The sequence below is a fragment of the Aedes aegypti genome, chromosome 1 (assembly GCF_002204515.2).
Source record: "Aedes aegypti strain LVP_AGWG chromosome 1, AaegL5.0 Primary Assembly, whole genome shotgun sequence".
NCBI lineage: Eukaryota > Metazoa > Arthropoda > Insecta > Diptera > Culicidae > Aedes > Aedes aegypti.
Window position 1 is genome coordinate 39,863,083 of NC_035107.1, and position 19,504 is coordinate 39,882,586.

Consider the following 19,504-nt stretch of genomic DNA (forward strand, 5'->3'; position numbering starts at 1 on the left):
TAGCCCTTGTACTTACACGTACGCGTACGTTCACTTTAAATACACACATGCCCGCAGAAGGCAATGAAGGTACGTTACTCTGCAAAAGCGTCCTCGTTCCCATGCGAAGTGCATGGTGTGGTGTTCATCCAAACAGACCACCGACCGTTATCCACACCCCACAAACATCCACCCTTCTCAGCCAGCTTGTCGTCACCCTCCTCATCGCCGTCGGTTGTCGCATCTTTGCTTCGATTGATGCTTTGCGATTTCGATGAACACCGGTTGAGTCTCGTTATTCGGCGTCCCTAAAGTGCTCGCGAACGTATAACAAATGAGGTGTGTTGGCTGCTTTCGCATGCGATCGTTGTTTGCTAGATAGTGAGGTATTTAGTAATAAAATTCCAAACACTTTTCGTGATATCTTCATCATTTGATTGGTGAAGAGGGTGAGTGAGGTGATTCGCGAGGTCTATAACTGGAGTGGCGAGGTGGAACCAACAACAAAGGGCCCCAAGTCTCGTTCAAACGCAAACAGGGAAGCGAACGGCGACGGTCAACAAAAAGGGTGGAGAGACGACTAAAAACAACGCAAACTTGCCTCAGAAGTAACACTGCCTGACTGGAAGAAGTGTCAGCGAAATAGCAAAGAAAAGTGTCAGCGAAAAGTGTGTGAGGTGGGTATGCAAGTGGAAAGTTTTCGCGGAGTTTGGTGTCGTCTAGTCAAGGTTGTCGACGCGCGAAAGTGAGAAGAAGTCGTTCTGCGGGTGGTTTCTAGTTTCTAGTCTTAGCTCCACACATAGTTGCCTCGTCGCGGCTGATTAAGTATTGTGTGTGCGTTCTCCAGCGAAGGAAGACGAACATCTGTGCGGAAGGTTGCAGCCGAGCAGTCGTAGTGTCAAATCGATGGTGTTCAGTTCTTTCGAGAAAGAAATTGCGTGTTTTAATACAATCTCTCCTTCTGGTGTGCCATAAAACAGTGCTTTCTTCGAGGGCCCGACATTGCTCTTCATTTTTTTGATGTTGCCAAGCACGCAATAGAATCTACTTACTATATAGCAGCGTTAGAAGTGTAGTCAGTGAGTCACCCTTCGTTCGTGCCCCTATATTGGATATCAAAGTGCGGTGTTTGTATATAGTCGAGAGTCGCCGAACGGACATCTAGACTCTAGTGAAAAGTGCAAAGTGTTGCTGAAAATCGATAATTTTTCTGCCTCGGGACAGATTTCCATCTCAGCCATGGCTGCGCAAATGAACGACTACAACTCGAGGAAGCGTTTTGCCTTCGATATCGACATGGAAATCGAGAGCGAGGCCTCAAAGCTGATGCTGGGTAAGTACCCTCCGTTCTATGCTATAGGCACTCTTAATCAATTTACATGCGACGTCATCCCAATAGATTCAATCCTCATCAATTTCACCAGATTATTACCCAGCCGAAGTAGAATTTATTTTTAAACCCGGAATGTCTGGAGAAATCTTGCACCTCGTGAAATGATTCCACCTTGTTTCGTCCAAAGATTGCACCCGTGGCCAGATTTTATTACTCCTCAATCGAAATGATTTATTTTCACGAATTAACGGAAGGGCATAGCGCTTAGAAGTTGAAGTGGAATCGAAATAATTCGGCCAGATAGAAGAGGCACATCGTTGTCGCGTTGTTACTGGGGCTGGACATTGCTTTTTTGGTAGAGTGAACTATATGATTGTTGATAAAGTTGATGTTATTGAGTTCAACGAATGTGATAAGCGTTTCGTTTAGGGAAGTATTACTAAGCCGGTTCGTTATTATTGTCACCGATTGGAGATATGTCGACTCTGTGAGTCAACAATCCGCAAGGTCATCGGGGTGAGTTAACAAGCATAAGCATTGCAAAAGATTCGTAGGTGGTGTTTTCTAAAACATGTAATCGCCAGATCATAATAAAAAAAAACAAAGAGGAAGCTCTAATAGTGGATGTTATTATGTGATATTTTTCAATGATGCACGATACGAAAATGATACAAGTAATCGAATAATATTCATGAATTTTAACCGTAAAACTATTTAAAACAATTATTTTGCTTAATTTACTTGCTCCTTTGCACCTATAGTGGTGCATCAGTACCAATAGTGGAGGGTCACATAAGAAATTAATGGTGTGTTCCTATTATGGGTGCAAGGCTTTTTGCAGGAAAATTTCAAATAAATCGTAATTTTTATGCATTTGAGTGATAGAAGGATTTGAGATCTATCGAATGATACATTAAAATCATATATTTCATGATTTTATCACTATGTTGTAGCAGTTTTTCCGTGCACCACTAATGGTACACTCGCCCTACCTCAAGATTCAAATCATGTGTATCTCCTAAATTTTGGATTGTTGAACCTCATGCTTAGAGATTGAATTGATCCAAGTAAATACTAGTATATACTCGATAAAAAAAATGAAAACCGTCTAAAACCATTGATTGAAATAAACAAATAATTTGTTTAACCATATGCATTGCTGTTCATTGAATGAAGTTTATAGATTGCGCGTTGGGACATTAATATGTCTTGTGGTAATATCTGTGGTTTTAATGAAAGACATTGCTAAAAGCGCATAAATGGCTGTCCATTAATCACGTGGTCATTTTTTTTGGATTCCCAGACCTCTTCCTACCCCCGCGTGGTCTTTTGTCAATACAAAAATTTTAAAATTTGTATGGACCGTGGTCATTGATCAGAAGAAGAGAAAGAAAAGAAAAATGAATTCATACAAAATCTAAGCGAATGAGCAATTTTTATGCTATTATATTTAAATTTTACCACCTGTGGGAGCTCATGAGTGCTGACGTCACTTCTTACAGAAAACAACCATAATAATGATAATAATAATAGCTGTGTGGTACCAATTCAACATTTGCCAAGAAACCCCTATATAGAGCGGTTGAATGTTGTGCTTAAGGCGAAGTAGGCCGTCATTGAAATTTGTACGCGTCGTTGATGATTGTTGCTTATTCATCTCACGATTTCGATTCAAAGAAAATCAGTTGGTTTTGCACTGACACAGCTGAAAAAGTATCAGCATACTTTATGCATGTTAGCGCGTACAGTGATACTTTTTCAAGTCAATACAAACTATCAAGATTGAGTTTTATCACTTTGAAATGCAAGCTGAAAAGTCATCATTGTTGCCAAAACGATTGACGGGCTACTTAGCTTTAACATTACAAATGGTAGGAGACAAATAGTATAACTTAGCAAAAATATGTTTTACGTCAATGTGTATGTTTTGAGCGAGTAATACGATGTTAAACGCCTAAGTGATCCGTAACTGTGAGTGATCCGTATCAGTTAAATCTTTTGATAGAAACGTCCTAGCAAAAGAGCTTTCTTCTGCAAAGTTGTTCATTACGGCATTTTCTACATTTCTTTCGAAGACACTAATATTATATCACTGTCATGGGAGGCGCTGTATGACACTTTATTAAAAATTAGCAAAAAATCAATATTGGTCATTTTTTTCATACAACGGAATCGTAAAAAATATATTGTTATAACCTCATTGAAACTTGACGATAACAAAGTAAGTTGATTATATGTATTAGCAAAATTTTCATATTGAAAGGTATTTTCAGTAATTACTCTGTTTTTACAACGTTTTGTAAAATCCTTAACATCACATTAAGCAGCAGCTTTTTTTTGTCTACAAGTAAGGCTAATAAAATATGTTTTTAAACTTTTTTTTAGGGCCAAAATCGATTTTTTTGATGTTTTTAGAAAAGTGTTAAACAGTGCCATCCATGGCAGTAATAAAGCATAAGTGTCTTTTAGAAAGAAAAAAAAAAACATATAGAAAATGCCACAATAAACAGCTTTGCAGAAGAAAGTTTTTTTGCTAGGACGCTTCAATCAAAATAACTAGATCTAAATCAGTTAAACTTATTTAGATCAAAGCCAGAGAGTCAAGATGCAGTACACATTATTTCAAAACACTTTGTCCAAGACACCAAGCCTCAAGGATTCATATCTAGAGTACTATAGGTTTCATTCGTAGCCGCTCTCAGAAATGTACCAGCACGTCACGATTTTGAGCTGAAGTTGCTAAAGTTGTATAAAATACTGGTTCAGTTAAGATTCTTTTAAGAATGATGCATTTGCAAAAACAACAACGGCAGTTCTTTCCGAATGGATAACAAATCTAGAAAACTGAAAACATCTGTTTCTTCATTTTGTCAATTGCGAGATATATACGTTCTTGTTTCTCGTGATTTGATGACCAATCGAAGAAAACTCCTTACACTTACTAGAGTCCTAATGCTCACATGAAATTCAAACTATGATTTATTAAACTTTTTAGTGGCGGAGCATGCAGAACAGGACTTGAAATTTCATGTAGAATATAGTTAAGCATAAAATGCCCAATTAAATTTGGCTTAAATCGTTTTTTTTCCAACATGCATACAGTCTTGGTACAATGTGGAGGACCGGAATCATAGAAGGATTTATCATCGTCAAGTAATTTGAGTGGTTTTCTTGAAAAATCACTAAAAATGTCTAGTGTTTGGAACATGAGTCATGTTCGGAATTTGAGACTAGATGGTACTTTTATAAAGCATCAAAAATAACTTTTTTATGCCATCGAAAGTATTTTGAACTTTGTTGAAAAGTACATCCCGCATAGAAAATCACAATTCACCATACATTTAGAACAATTAATCACTTTTATCTGGTAAGGTTAGTGTACGACAAACAATAGCTTTTATGTTGAACTGTATTCACTTTAAGATTTAAGACATTTAAAAACGGTTTACGTAGTCCTAGCCAAACAGTAATAGTATAAGATACTGTGCAGACATTGTAAAATTATTCGGAAATTCAAATCCCCAAGAAATGGTTAAACTATGACTTGACATTCTGAGAAATTGTTGTTGAATTTATTCTCGAAATACACAAACACATATGCATTTTACCATAAACAACTGATGTTGAACAGTTTGGCAAACAGTGGCACGCTTTGGTGTTTGTGAGCGGAATGCCTGCAAAATTTTTACCGTTTAGCCTCGCACGCTTGAAAAAATGCACACTGATCGTGATAACAATTAAAAAATACTGATCATTTTGTTTCATATTTCCATACATTACTTCTAAAACAATATGAAATAGCACAAATGTTATTTTGTTTGAAACTTTTTCGTTCGATATATGTGGAAATTTGATAAAAATTTAAATATATTTGACTAAGGTTCAATTCATATTGTTGTACTGAATGGCTTTAGAGTGCCTTTCATTTTGTTTTGTTTTGGAGTGAAAAAAAAATGAAAATCGTGCGGAAACAAAATTTCAAGTGTTGATTCTAGCATTTTAAAAGCGTTTTCCCACTATTCGGAGGGTAAAATCCGAATTTAAGTTACCCGTTTTACATCCGGAATTCATAGGTGAGTAAAATATATTGCATTATTCAGTTAGAACTAAACATTTTGTTTCTTCCATGATATGTTGTTGCAATAAAATGTAACCGTCAATCCCGGATGTCCCCGCAATCTTTTTGCTGAGCCAGCAAGAACCTCAAGATATCGGAAGGGCGAAAGTGATAATGAAAATAGCGAAAAAGGAATTACGTGAGGAAATCAGACATACAATCTGTTTTACGGTGTTTCAAGCTCACCCTGACACGAGCTGAATTACGAAATGTATAAGTTTCCTAAATATTGTGGTAAAATAAATAAATATGCATTAAATATTATAAAATTCATCTTTCATTGTTTAATCACAACAGGGGTAAATCTTGGGTCAAATACTATATCACACCGTATAACGATAATTACATATACAGTAATCGTTTTTATTTGAATTATATGGGTCAACCATTTTCTACTTGTTTGGTTTACAGTAGATTGATCATAAAATGGATGGTATTTGAACCGTTTGATAGATTGTAATGTAAAAAATTTGTTCGACAAAATTGGCGTTTTTAAATGGTTACATAACTTAACCGCCTATTCCCCACATGGTAGTTTGCTCAATTACAATTTACCAGATTGTAAAAACCGTTCACGGTACGGTTGGTTTATTGTTATTTTAAATGTCATACGGAATTGTTCTGATACTGTTGTAAATTGTTGTGGATTGAATGGGAAACAGTAGAAATATGGTTTATAATTATGCGAGATAACAATACATTTGAATTCCGAGGAAAATTGAGCAAATAAATCGTCGTACAAGCTAGCAAACTTGCATTGAAGTTGACTAGATTCGTTTAATAGTACATTTTCAACAACCAATATTTCTAAAACTAGTCGTGCTTTGATATTTTTTGAAAACTTAAGCATCCTTAAATTAAATAAAAAGTGGTATTTTGGTACTCAAGACAAGAAAAATGATCCGCACTGTAATTATAAATGATAACAGCCCAAAGGGACCTCTAGCCTAGTAGTAACGTCCGCGGTTATTCTGCAAATTCATGCTCAAGTTGTCTGGGCTGAAAACAATTCAGTTCAGGATTTTTTGCGTAATGGAAATTTCCTTGACTTCCCTGGGCATAGAGTATAATCGTACCTGCCACACGATATTCGAATGTGAGCATGGGAACTTTGGCAAAGGCAGCTCTCAGTTAATAACTGTCGAAGTGCTCATTAAACACTAGGCTGACAAACAGGCTCTGACTCAGTGGGGACGTAATGACACATCTCTAATTTCTGCGATATATTTTATAAATTGCCTAGCTTTAAGCGTTTTTGCTATACTGTAGATATGCAATGATGAATTATGTACATGGATATTGAATTAGTAAGAGTAAAGTGTGTATTTTGCACTTTGTGAACCTCAATAATAAGCATTTAGATTGTTTTTTTTCACTTCGAAAGGTTTTTTATTTACTACTAGTGGTCCCGGCAAACTTTATCTTGCCATCAAACTTACAATTCCGTTGCCCTGTTCTTAAGCCATTTCATGACATACAAAACACCACTCCATTTTTATTTAGACAGATTGATTTTGAACATGTTAAGAAGCTCTCAAGAATTCGCCAAGGATTTTGTTAGCAATTTTTATCTCACATCTCTTTGATGTGTTCTATTTGGTATTTCTTCAGGGATACCTTCACATACGCTTCTGTAGGGATTTCATTTGAGTTCTCAGAATGAAATTCTCCATAAATCCACATAGAAAATTATTAGAGAATCCTTAATAAATGGTTACAAGAGAATGCAGCCACTGCACCGCGGATTTGACGAAAAACAATCCTCATCAATTCCACCTTGAGTTTTCTCTGGGATATTCTTCTCTTTTTCAAAATTTTTTTCACGCACTTGACAGCGACTTTATTTAAAGACATTTCTTTCACTTGTATCATAATATTTCAATATTTTCAGAGTACTTGTTCTCCAATTTTTGTATGAATTACGTCCCGAACCCTCGAAGGACAAATCCAGCAATATTCTCAATTCTGGATTTTCTAAAAGAATTCTCTCCAAAATTTATACAAAACTTTTTCTTATGATGCTTTTAGTAAGTTCTCTAGATATTTCTAGAATATTCTGGTATTTCATCAGACATACTTGCATACTTTTCTTAATAAATTCATTCAACCAAAATTCCTTTAGGAATAGCTATAGAGATTACTTCTACAATATCACTTGAATGCTTTTAAAATTGTTTTTTGAAACCTCTCAACATACTCTTAATAAAATTTATACGGAAACATCTACAAGTATTTGACACGGATTTGTCCTAAAACATGATGAAGAATTCTTTTGGAGATCTCGAATAATAGTCTATATATACCCGCGAAAGGGCGATGATATTCAAAACCGTTTACAGGACTAACGGTATCAACATAGTCTAATTTTATAGAAAGACGAAATATTCAATCTTAAATAAATGTTTAGAAGCTATCATGAGAACGAATTCATCTTTCAAGTGTTATATTCAAAACTCATTTCTAGGTTTACTCCACAAATTTCTCCTAGATAAAATCTCAGATACTTCAATGACAAAACTTTGCTTTTATTTTATGCAATTATCTATTTATTATTACAATGCAGTTTTTTTTATTTGTTATATGTAGACAGTCCTTAATCTACTCTTTTCTTAATATCGTTGCAAAAGTTTCTTTTTTGTCTCAAAGTCCAACATGTCAAAACTTTCAGTCCGTATTTTAATATTGAGTCCCTTAAATTGTGTGGAGAACCTGAACACTAGTAGGCTCGATGCACCAATAGTCGCATAGCTAAGAACAAATATTCGTATATTATTCAAAGAATAGGGAGTCGATGTCCCTACAGAAAAACATAAAATTAACACTCAAAGCAACCTCATTCCTATAAAAATCCACCGGGGGAGCTTCAATCGCACTGTTAGTCAGCAGTTTCAGGCAATTTTTCTTGGTTTGAGGTGCATAAATACAGATATTTGAACAGTTTTGTAAATAAAATCACACAAGAGGGTCCATTATTAGCAATTCCAGGTGGATAACACTATACATGTATTAAGAAACAAGCATTTGTCCTTTGTTGTTCTTGAATTGCATTTTGAGAACTTTGTGGTAGTTGATTAGTTATTTTCTTGTTTTAGCCTTCTGTAATTGTAACATCTATGTGCCATTCTGGTGTTCTTTAAAGCACTACTTTCATCTTTCTCCTTCAAACGTTCATTTTCCGAAATGCTTTCGCCTTCACGCTTGCACTCATTTATTCACCAAGCGACTTCTTTACGAATGTATCATTTCCATTTGAGTAGTAAGCTAACAAAACATCATCTTTTTTTTTTTGTATGAATTTATCCATGCGTGTATCAGAGCCCATCGCCATTTAGCTTTTAATTTAAACCGACGACGACGACGCAGTCACATCTCATTAGTACCATTATATTCCCCCCTGATTAGCGCGAAATGGTACACGGCCAAAAACAAACCCTCGATGCATTCACTGCACGCTGCACAATTGGGTGACTACCGCCAGGTTTTTTACGTCATACCTTTGCAAACGCCGTCTCTACCCATCTAGTTATACTTAGAGTATATTTGACATTAGCCCGTAATGCCAAGAACTTGATAATTTATTCCTGCACGTCGTCGTGAAATTTGTTGACCGGTGGCGTTATTAATTCAATAGATTGTGAGCCGTAATTTGTACTAAATGATGGAAATCAGTTACACAAACATGCTCCTATCGGAATCCTGGGGCTTGTTCCGCAATCCAAGATTTTTTATTCATATTTTCTAAAATTTAGGCGAGTTATAGTCTAAAAAGCATCAGTGACGATCCCATCAAGGGCAACTTAAATAAAGTAAACAGCAATGATGATGATCCAGAAGCCATCACTCAAAACAGCAGGTATCAGCTGCAAATAGTTACTATGTTTGGTAATGTCTACTCAAGCTATTCCTCCGTCTAGCGAAGAAGGTTATCTTATCGCAAAGTTAACACTCACGTTATTTAACGATGGATTTAGCCGACCAACAGTAGCTTGAAAGATTGGCAATCATTTATTTGAGTATTAAAACGAGAAATGGTTTATTAGGAATTACATACACAGAGTTGGGGATATGATAAAATACCATCACATCGCGCCAAGTGTCATTAATTAAAACTGCTCTAGCGCCAGCTCAATGTATTTGCCAAAATGAATTATTTATAGCAATTCAAGCATGGTGTGGCCACGTCATCAACGAATGGCATCAACGTAATAAGACGGTAGGAAAGAATGTAAACTAAATTGAGTGTAATTTTCCCAACATTTCCCCTTTTCGCTTACTACAACATTGTACTGGGAAAACGTATCACAGTACACAAAGAAAACTATTGTTTTCACTAAAGACAATACAAAGAACATCATTCAACTCATAACATGATTTTGTATAAAGTGTTGCAAGCTAAGAGATTCTCTACGATAGGCAGACAATCTAAAAAATCGTTGTGCAGAATCGAACTCTCGATTCTAATTCGATTGATAATTAGATGATGCCCTGCACTTATTTTTGGAGAACCTTAATCTTCAGTGACTAATTGGTGAACTAGAAGTACGATAAGCAATCAAAAGAAAGAGGTATTTATTGAATCATTCTCGACTGAGCACATGTTGCCAAAAATTCTGAGAACGGTACAATTCTAAAGAACCGCCTATCAAATAAAAAAATGGTGCATACCAGATCACCAGTTAGTTCACCATCGTGAAATTTATAAAGTTATGACAATTATGAGTGCCAAAAACTTTTCTGGGAAACATATCATTCTGGGAAAAGTTTCACAGCCAATTTGAGTTAAACTTTCTCTTCAAGACATCGATCGAAAAATGGCATAAAATATTGTAAACAAATGACTTTTTACAATGATTTTCTGAATAAAGATTTTTCTTACATCTATTGCAAATTTTACATCGTGCTCGTTAAAAACAATAAACATTGGGTTTATTATGAAACACCCTGCAAAATTAACGATGGTATCCTGCCAAAAATCTCTGTCCGAAGCTGGAGGAGATTTAAAACTGAATAGAGTTTTTATTTTTTCATTTTTTTTAATAAGTCTTTTTTTTTTGGGCTTCGTACATTTTGTATGCTGTGTAAAATTATTGAATCACTCACATCCGCTTTTCTCAAAAGTATTACACCATATTCTTCCAATCCCCTCAAATATTACTTTATTTCTATGTATAATGTTTGATGGCGGCAATTTCATGATAAAATACCGAATAATGTCGATCAATTCACACATTTTACCCGAAAGTAAAAACTACAGGGACCATACTCAAGTTCAGATCCATAAAAGTGTAAATTCCCAAATCACGAGCAAAGTTTTCCTTCCGACGTAACGATCCGCTTCAAATGAACAGCCCGGCAGTTGCCAATAAACTGTCGAAATCCCGTTGGCGGTGTGTTAGGGTGTCAAGTTCAAGCCTTGTGCCTCGAGACCTGCTTATGCTGGCCGGTGTTGGAGGGTCGTGTTTCATTCATAAGCATTGCCACGCCGCCGACCGAGGTGGTAGACTAAATTGTTCTGGAAAATCTGGGCGGCCGAGGGAGAATGTTTTATCAATATCATTCATCGGACACGGCATTATGAGTGCGATCTGATTGGGAGATGTTCATGGACTACGTACATCATTTTTGAACAACCCAGACTTCCTCAAGGATAGCTTTAGTCCACATTCCAGTGTAGATTTTGATCAGACCTCCAATGATAGGGCCACGTAGCTTATAAACGACCCCTCACTACTTTCAACCACAGTCACGAACTTATTTAGTGTAGTGATACGACACCAGCAACAGATACACATGTTTACAGTTTGATAAACGGACATCGTCATACAATCATAAACATTTTTTTTTTATATTCGTGAACGCGAAATTACCAAGTCATTGTGAAATTATCTCTGGTGAACGCGACTTGATTTATTGGAAATACACGATGCATAGGGATGTTCACTATTGTGAACAGCCTTTTATATTTATATCATTGCCAACTCAAAAAAGTTTCAAGGAACTATCAATATACTGCAATTTTCAAACATCTAAACTGGTCGCGCTACTTGTAGAGGAAGATCCCTCAGTACCGGACACCTAAGCCGCTAAAATCACAATTCAAAAACTATTGGTGTTGGTGCCCATTTAAGATAAAAAATATCATTTAAGTAGCGTACAACAATAAATTTGAAAATAAAATTATGAATTTTGGCATTGCCTTTTGATGATGTATTGTAATACCAAATTGACCAATCTTAAAAAGTGGCACCCAATACCGCAAACGATTTGGAAATGCCTCGAATTCTATGAATTTTTACATCATTACAGGTTGGACTCGATTTTCCGGAGACTCGATTATTCGGAGGCTCGATTATCCGGGATTCGATTATCCGGAATTTTAGACTTGATTATCCGAAATTTGTTTTTTGATGTTCTTGTTTTTCAATTTTATGCATAAATCTGAGATAATTTGGTATTGCAATATACAATATGAATGGTTTTGCCCTGGGAGGGAGAAACCGATACGGAATTTATGTACGTCACAGTGAGCCGAGATTCTGCTGTCACGAAATGTCACTGTGAGCCCGGATCTTAAACACTGGACTAACATAATAATAGCGCGAAATTGATCAAAACATATTTTCGTATTTCATCAAAGGTGAGAAAAATCAAACGAAAATCAATTCAAAAGTATTCAAATATAATGTCACAATAGAACCTTTCATTATGATTGAATACAATGTATTGAAATACGCATCTTTTGCACATTTTTGAATAAAAAAGAAATTTTGAATGCATAGAATACTGTGGCCCTTTCTCCATTTAGTCCGGGAAGGTCGAAGGTACACTATAAAAGAAAACTAGCGATTTTCATCAAGTCTGCCTTGATTGTCGTTGGCAAACTCGAGTTATCTTGCAGTTTGTAAAAATTTTGTTTAATATTTCGTGTGTAGTATCTGTGCCTCCCTCCCAGGTTTTGCCGTTTTGAACGTATTTGAAAAAGTGTTTTTTTTGTGTATGCTCATCAAAAATTTTATTTTCTTTTAAAGACCCCTATTGTTCCTAGAAATAATTTCTGGCTACGCCAACGCATCATATAAATAAAACAAAGAAAAAAGATAATATTTAAGTTCTTTTATAGAAGATTTCATATTTTTACGGAGGATTCGATTATCCGGAGTGAAAAAAATCGATACTCCGGATAATCGAGTCCGACCTGTATATGTTTTTAATCTAAAAATATGTAGTATTTTATTGCCATTTTAATGCATTTGCAACATTTACAAGAGTTTTTTTAGTTTGAAATAATCTGCAAGTCGTCCATCAAAAAACCTCTTTCATATATGATGAAAAATGACACATATTACGTGTTGTTCTGAATTTTTATTCTTATTTATATCAAATCTTAGATACCACGATAAATAGATAGATAAAATAATTACGAGAGACTGACTGCTGCAAAAATTAAAAAGATATCATGCAACGAATCAAGCTGTCCGAAGCTGGCAGACAGGAGGTGCTTGAATATAATTGTAGTTTGACTATATTTAGTTCAAATATTTATAGTACAAAATACATTCTTACTTCCAAATTAGGATGGTTTTACATTAGTCTACAATTACAAAGTCTGAATCATGCAGGGAAGGTCATTCAATTACTTTCAAAGCAACACTGCTTTTTGCTGTAGAACATAGTAGCCTGTATTAATTTCGACGGTGTCCGGTATTGGGTTTGGGTGCTGTCCGGTGCTGGGAAATCTCCCTCTAAAAGCTATAGGAAAGCTACAGTTCCTCCATGGTATAGTTGCTTTGCACGAAAACTACAACAAAAGAAAAGGAATTTGGGTAGTTTAGCAACCTAACTAGAAAAGGCTTCGAAACCCATCCTCTGTAAATTAAACTGAAGACTTTCTATAGAGGCATCGAATCATATAATACGGTTTTATAACGTTTAAAGTAATTCAAGAGTCTTTCCAAAAATCTTTCCATAAAGGTATTTGCAATAGATTGTCATATATATTTATCAAATTTATTCCACCATTAAATAGATTGAAAAGAATTATAGAATTTGTATACAAATGACAGCTAGGATTCTTCAAAATTTTGCCATATATTTCAATTAAGACATTTTTAAGCATTACTCTTGGCGAAGATTCTCCTAAATTTGTAGGGATTTTTCCAGTAATTTTTCCTAGTAGCTTTAACGCATTAAGGCCGGTTTGCTACTGACAAGAAAAGGAATCGCCTATCTCGATGCGTGGAAAATTTCTCCCAAGAAATGGTCAAGAAAATCACTTTTTCCTGATCGCAGTATGCAGTTGAGAAGAAATGTCACTTCAAAGGGGGCTCTCTGTAGGAAATTTCTTGACCCTTTCAGTCAAGGAATTTCTTTACTTTTCTTGAGCGAAACAGCATACTTAGCTTTACTTTAGGAATATCCCCAGATATGCCTAATAGTATTCAGTGTCAGTGTATCAGTATCAGTATCAGTGGAAGTCGCGCCTACTATGGGCTCCAGAAGAAGCTGCGGTCGAGAAAGATTCACCCCCACACCAAATGTACCATCAACAAAACGCTTATAAGACCGGACAAGGAGCCGGATAAGAGCCACATGCCACTTTTGAATATAATCTTCTTAAAAGAAAAAACACACTATTATTACTTTACAAAACATGCTCTGTGAAAAAAACATTTGCACGTGACATCCGCCGAATCTATTTTAAACCAGCCGAATAGAAAATAACACGAAACCGAAGTGAATGTGGCAGAAGAGTCAAAACACAGCCGCCCGGCTTGCTACGATCCGGTGTCTTGAAAACTTGGCAGCTCAACCTCCAAATGGTAGTAAAGGAAATTACAACTGTCGATTAGAGATCGCCTCGTCGAGATTTTTGAAAAATTTCCGATTTTTATGAGTAATATCAGACCAATATTTCTAGTTCCAAGAAAATCGTAAAATCCATAGTTTTATATTTTATATCTTTGAATAATCTGTATGTTTTGCATGAAAATTATGCACACTGATTTTTTGAATATTCGAAAACCATGATTTTTGCAGCTCTTTTAGTTTATATGTCAAAAGTGGGTGTCAAGTTTGACGCTTGTCTTATTCTTTATTTACGGAAAGATGAGAAATTTGGCGAAGAAAAGTTCTGCCGAAGACATCATAAGACTGGGTTCATAAATTGGTGGAAGGGTTTTAGCAATTTAGTTTCTGACTGTGTAACGTTTCTTCCCGGTGGGACCACAAAAACCTCCAGCAAAACAACGAATGCCCGAAACAATAAAAATCTCGTTGGAAAAATCTCAGCTTAAGCGCCAATCCAAAAGTTGGATTGCCGAAATTTCGCTTTAGGATGCCCGCTAGCTGTCGGCCAGTCGTAGGTCCGACCACACTCGATTCTATAGAGAAATTTGCTCAAAACACCGTCGCACATAAAAATCAAAATCCAATCACTTCTTGAGAAAAACTACTGTATTAACCGAAAGTGTTCTCACCCACATTAATTATTGCTTATATTGGCCAATTTTAACGAAAAATAACTGTAATGCTAATTCACAATTTTGATCTTATCATACTAGGTGATACTGATACTACGCGCAAACCATTTGCCAGGAAAATCAAGAGTTCGTACACAAATACTGACTTTTCATTTCTTCATGCATGCATTTTCACTTATCTGTTTCACCGACCACCTATCCGCCCTGGGCAGGAACCGTCAGCAACCACATCCAAAAATGCTCTGCTCTGGTCAGCCGCTTAGAAGTCGGATCGTAAATCGTGCAATAAAACCGACTGCGATTAGGCACTGTTTAAAGAGGTCACAATTACTACACATTTTTGGTCCTTTTTCCAGCTTGACTTACGTCGGTTGTCGACACGTGCACAAAATCACTTCTCCCTCCACATGCAATACAGCTGAGCAAATCCGATGCAGTCGAAATGCGCCCAAATATCGGTGGACACCGGTGGGGTGGCAACTGTATAAGAATATTTTTTTCAGTAACTCTTCTTCTGGTTTCATTGCAATGGAAATTACAGATTGAAAACCAGGCCCTTAGCGAATTAATCCACCTCGGTGCCGTCGGCTTGATTGTGCTCTGCTCCGCAGGCTGGTTGGCGTTCGACTGGACGAACTGCGTCTCTGGTCAGCTTGCGCACGGTTGCTGGACACACAACCACTTCGGCTTCGCAGGTAGGGTTTTCTGCTCTGGCTGGAGACTTCTGGATCGAACTGATCTTCGTCACAGGTTTGCACAAAATACTCATGGTTTGCGTATTTGCAGCCTCTATTTATATTAATTGCGCGGAGGCTTTTCTAGCTTAATAGTTTCTGGTTGGTAGGAACACTTGTAAGCAACGAGCCAATCAGAGTCAAGCAAATGTTGCGCACAGTGCTTGGAACAATTATCGTTACAACTGTTGAAATAATGTCTATTTCACTTCATGCTAAACGTACAGTGTCAAATGTATTACGCGAAACGTTCTTATTTATAATATGTTAATTCGAAAAAGGTCACCCTTCAATTGTTCAAAATACTTTGGAAAAAAATACAGCTACTGTACAGCATAGAGGATAAGAAAAAAAGAAAAAAAATAAACAAACTAAAATTTGAAAATTTGGATTCAATTTAAATGTGACAAATTGTTTTGGTTGATCTATAACAACATTATGAGGTTTAGTGCTAACGACGTTACAATACTATTAAAAAAATCGAGCATGTAGTTACTGCAATAAGGAAGGAAAAATGAACTAAATAGTCAAAAACCATCTTCCACATAATAAATCCCACGTTAACAATAATTATAAGTGAAACATAGTGTGCCACTCAGTTTCGCTTTGTTTTAGGGGGTCCTGTGTTAGAAATTATATCACATGCTTAAGATATTCTGCAAAAATAACCAAAAAAGTCACATTTCTGCCAGCAGTAAAGCTCGAATAACTCCAAAAAATAGAGTAGGGTACAGAACCACTTGGGCACTTCCATGATTCACTTTGGCATGGGGGGTTTTTCTCGGCCGAATTGCCTGAAAATTTGCAGTAAGAAGCGCTTTAGTATGACGCATATTGTGGCCAAATATGAGATCTGTAGCTTTAAAAAAAAAACCCTGCTGCCCAAGTAAATCAAAAGTGCCAAGAATAGGATCCGACACCCTATGATGCCTTCGACAAAGTTTTTCCTTAAAAAAAAAATTCAGATCTTTCAATAAGTAAAGAATAATTCAAGCGTTATGTTTGATACCCACTTTCGATAATATAAAATAAAAATGTACTGAAAAATTCATAGTTTTACGAACATTCAAAAAATCAGTGCGCCGAATTTTCGTGCAAAACATACAGTGAATGGTTTTTTTCCAGATAGTTTGGACCCCAAGAAAGCTACAAAAAATATAAAAACTATGGGTTTTACGAAATTTTGCTAAACTAGAAATATGTATCTGTCATAACTTACGGGAATCAGCAGGGCCGCATTTATGGGGGGTCCGAGGGGGCCATGGCCCCCGGGCCCCCACATTTTAGGGGCCACCACAAATCTTGACAAACATATTTGTAGTTAAACTTTTACGAATAATTAGAATCAATGCAATAGTTCATACTTTTTTAAACCACATCATATGATTTTAAAGAATCAATTTTATTTTAAGAATTCCGGAATAATGGGTGAAATTTATGAATTTAAATTAAATACTGAAACAAAATATCAGAACATTCAGAATGGAATTTTGTTGACTTCATGAGAAACAAGAAAATTCGAAAACGATCTGGATAAACGAGTAGAGTGCAAATATTTGGCTTAAATTCTTAACGATTTTCTAAAGTTGCAAAATGACTTTATAGAACACACTGCATAACTGGTAGTGTTCAAGTGTAGGAACTTTAGAGACATCTAGCTTGAAGAAAGAGACCAAGAAGAGACAGGAATCAAAAAGAGACCGAAAATGGACCAAACAGGAATCACAAAAGAAAACCGTATTTTAATAGGATCCAGAAAATAAGAGTTTGATTCTTTATCATAGAATCAAGTCAGACATTTCTCTATTATTATAATTCCTCGTGACATTACGACAGTATTACTGCTCGTATTACCGATTGTTATTTCTTCAAGATTTTCTCAATAAATTTCTAGTATTTTCCCAAAGCCTCAGAGATTATTCTGAAGATTTCTCCAGAAGAGCATGAAGTGATTGTTTCCCATGGAATTCGTCAAAGAATTTTGCTAAGGAACTTTTCCAAGTATTTTGTTTGGGATATTTCAAGATTATATCCTGCATTTTTTCAAGGATAACCATAAAAAATTACCTTAAAGCTTCCATCAGGAATTTCTCCAAAGATTCACAGATATTATTTAAGGAAGTCCTAAATCACATAGAATTTTCCGATGATCGATTTAACATCTATTTCCCTAGTATACCTTCCAAGATTTAAATCTTTAAAAAATCTGTAAGTTCTCCTAGATAGTAATAACTGGAGAATATCTAGAGGAACTCCAAGTAAGCTTCTCTGAAAAAAAAATATGGGAAGTAATATCTTTGGAGAGCTCAAAGATTTCCTGGAGAAAATCTTCTAAACATCCTTTGAAAAATCACTGGAAGCATATCTGGGAGAATTGGTAAAGGAATCTATAGAATAATTTCTAGTAACATTTCCTCGAGGCATGTGAGACGAAATTCTTGAACTACCTGCTGATTAGCCATGTCAGCCTTCTTCTTCTTCTTCTTTCTGGCGTTACGTCCCCACTGGGACAGAGCCTGCTTCTCAGCTTAGTGTTCATATGAGCACTTCCACAGTTATTAACTGAGAGCTTACTATGCCAATGACCATTTTTGCATGTGTATATCGTGTGGCAGGTACGAAGATACTCTATGCCCTGGGAAGTCGAGAAAATTTCCAACCCGAAAAGATCCTCGACCGGTGGGATTCGAACCCACGACCCTCAGCTTGGTCATGCTGAATAGCTGCGCGTTTACCGCTACGGCTATCTGGGCCCCCCTTCTCAGCCTTCTATTTTTTCTTCTATTTTGCATCAGGATTTATTGTAACCAGAAAAAGGAAAAAAGAGACTTCGGATACCATTTTGATTGAACTAGAGACCTTCCATTAAAAAAAAAACTTTTTAGAGACTTGCATAAAAAAGGAAACAAGTTTCTAGAAAAATACCTGCTACCAGCACTAAATCAATTTATTTAACTCAAAACTGTTAAATAAATCTGTATGTTCAACAACTTCAATATTCAGGTTCATATTCAACAGGATTAGAATAAGCATAATTTGAATTAAGGTACCAATAAGAAAGAAATAAATCAAATAAATTTTATTGTTGTCGAAAAAGCACCTTAACCATTTAATATACATGATTTCTGACAATGAAAACCTTACAAAAACATTAAAAATATCTAAATCTATTATCAAAATGTTTTTTCTGGGAAAAGGGCCCCCACAAGACAATGGCCCCAGGGCCCCAACATTTGTAAATCCGGCCCTGGGAATCAGACTAAACGTCATTTCATAGAGTTCCCCTGTACAAAAGTTTGATTGTAACATTCTTCACTACCATTTGGAGTTTGAGCTCCCATGTTTTCTGACAGAGTTAAATTTTGGGGCACCCTACTGTTTTGCTCTATTCGATACTTTATTAAATCTGTTAAGATCAAATGCACCCTTAATAAAAACCTCAATAAATAACATCTGAGTCCTGAAGGCATTGGAATTGTTACTTGGAGCGTTATGTTCGTCGCCACTGTCTTAACAGTACACGTCTAGCTCAGCAAGAGCATTTCAAAAAGAACGGGAATCATGATCAGGAGCAAAGAAGAAAAAAACAATACATAAGGAAATCGCTGTGGGAGTAGAATGAAGAAGAAAAAAAGAAAGCAGGTGGAAGGGAAAATAGAAGAAAATGAAGAAACAGGAAGCAAATGAAGGAGAACTGAAAAAAGCAAAAGGAAGCCATCATCGAAGGAAGCCATAGATAGTTAGGAAGCACCTCAAGAAAAATATGAAGACAGTTAATAAGGAAGAAGAAGAAAACATAAGACAAAGAAAACAACAATGAATTGTAAGAAGAAAATATGAAGAATGAAGAGTAGAAAACATA

General features: G+C 36.0%; 1 protein-coding gene and 1 long non-coding RNA gene across 2 annotated transcripts in view; one reads left to right on the forward strand and one right to left on the reverse strand.

Moving 5' to 3' along the window:
* Positions 1-205: 205 nt before the first annotated feature.
* LOC5579456 (AMP deaminase 2) overlaps positions 206-19,504 on the forward strand; it is a 94,065-nt gene continuing 74,766 nt past the window's right edge. The window contains exon 1 of the mRNA XM_021839467.1: positions 206-1,312. Coding sequence (XP_021695159.1) covers positions 1,219-1,312 — 94 coding nt within the window. The 5' untranslated portion in view covers positions 206-1,218. The remainder of the gene's footprint in view (positions 1,313-19,504) is intronic.
* Positions 15,151-15,646, reverse strand: LOC110674879. The gene is made up of 3 exons (XR_002499261.1): positions 15,448-15,646; positions 15,275-15,388; positions 15,151-15,216 (listed from the first exon to the last, which is right to left on the reverse strand). It is a non-coding gene; the product is annotated as an uncharacterized LOC110674879 (long non-coding RNA).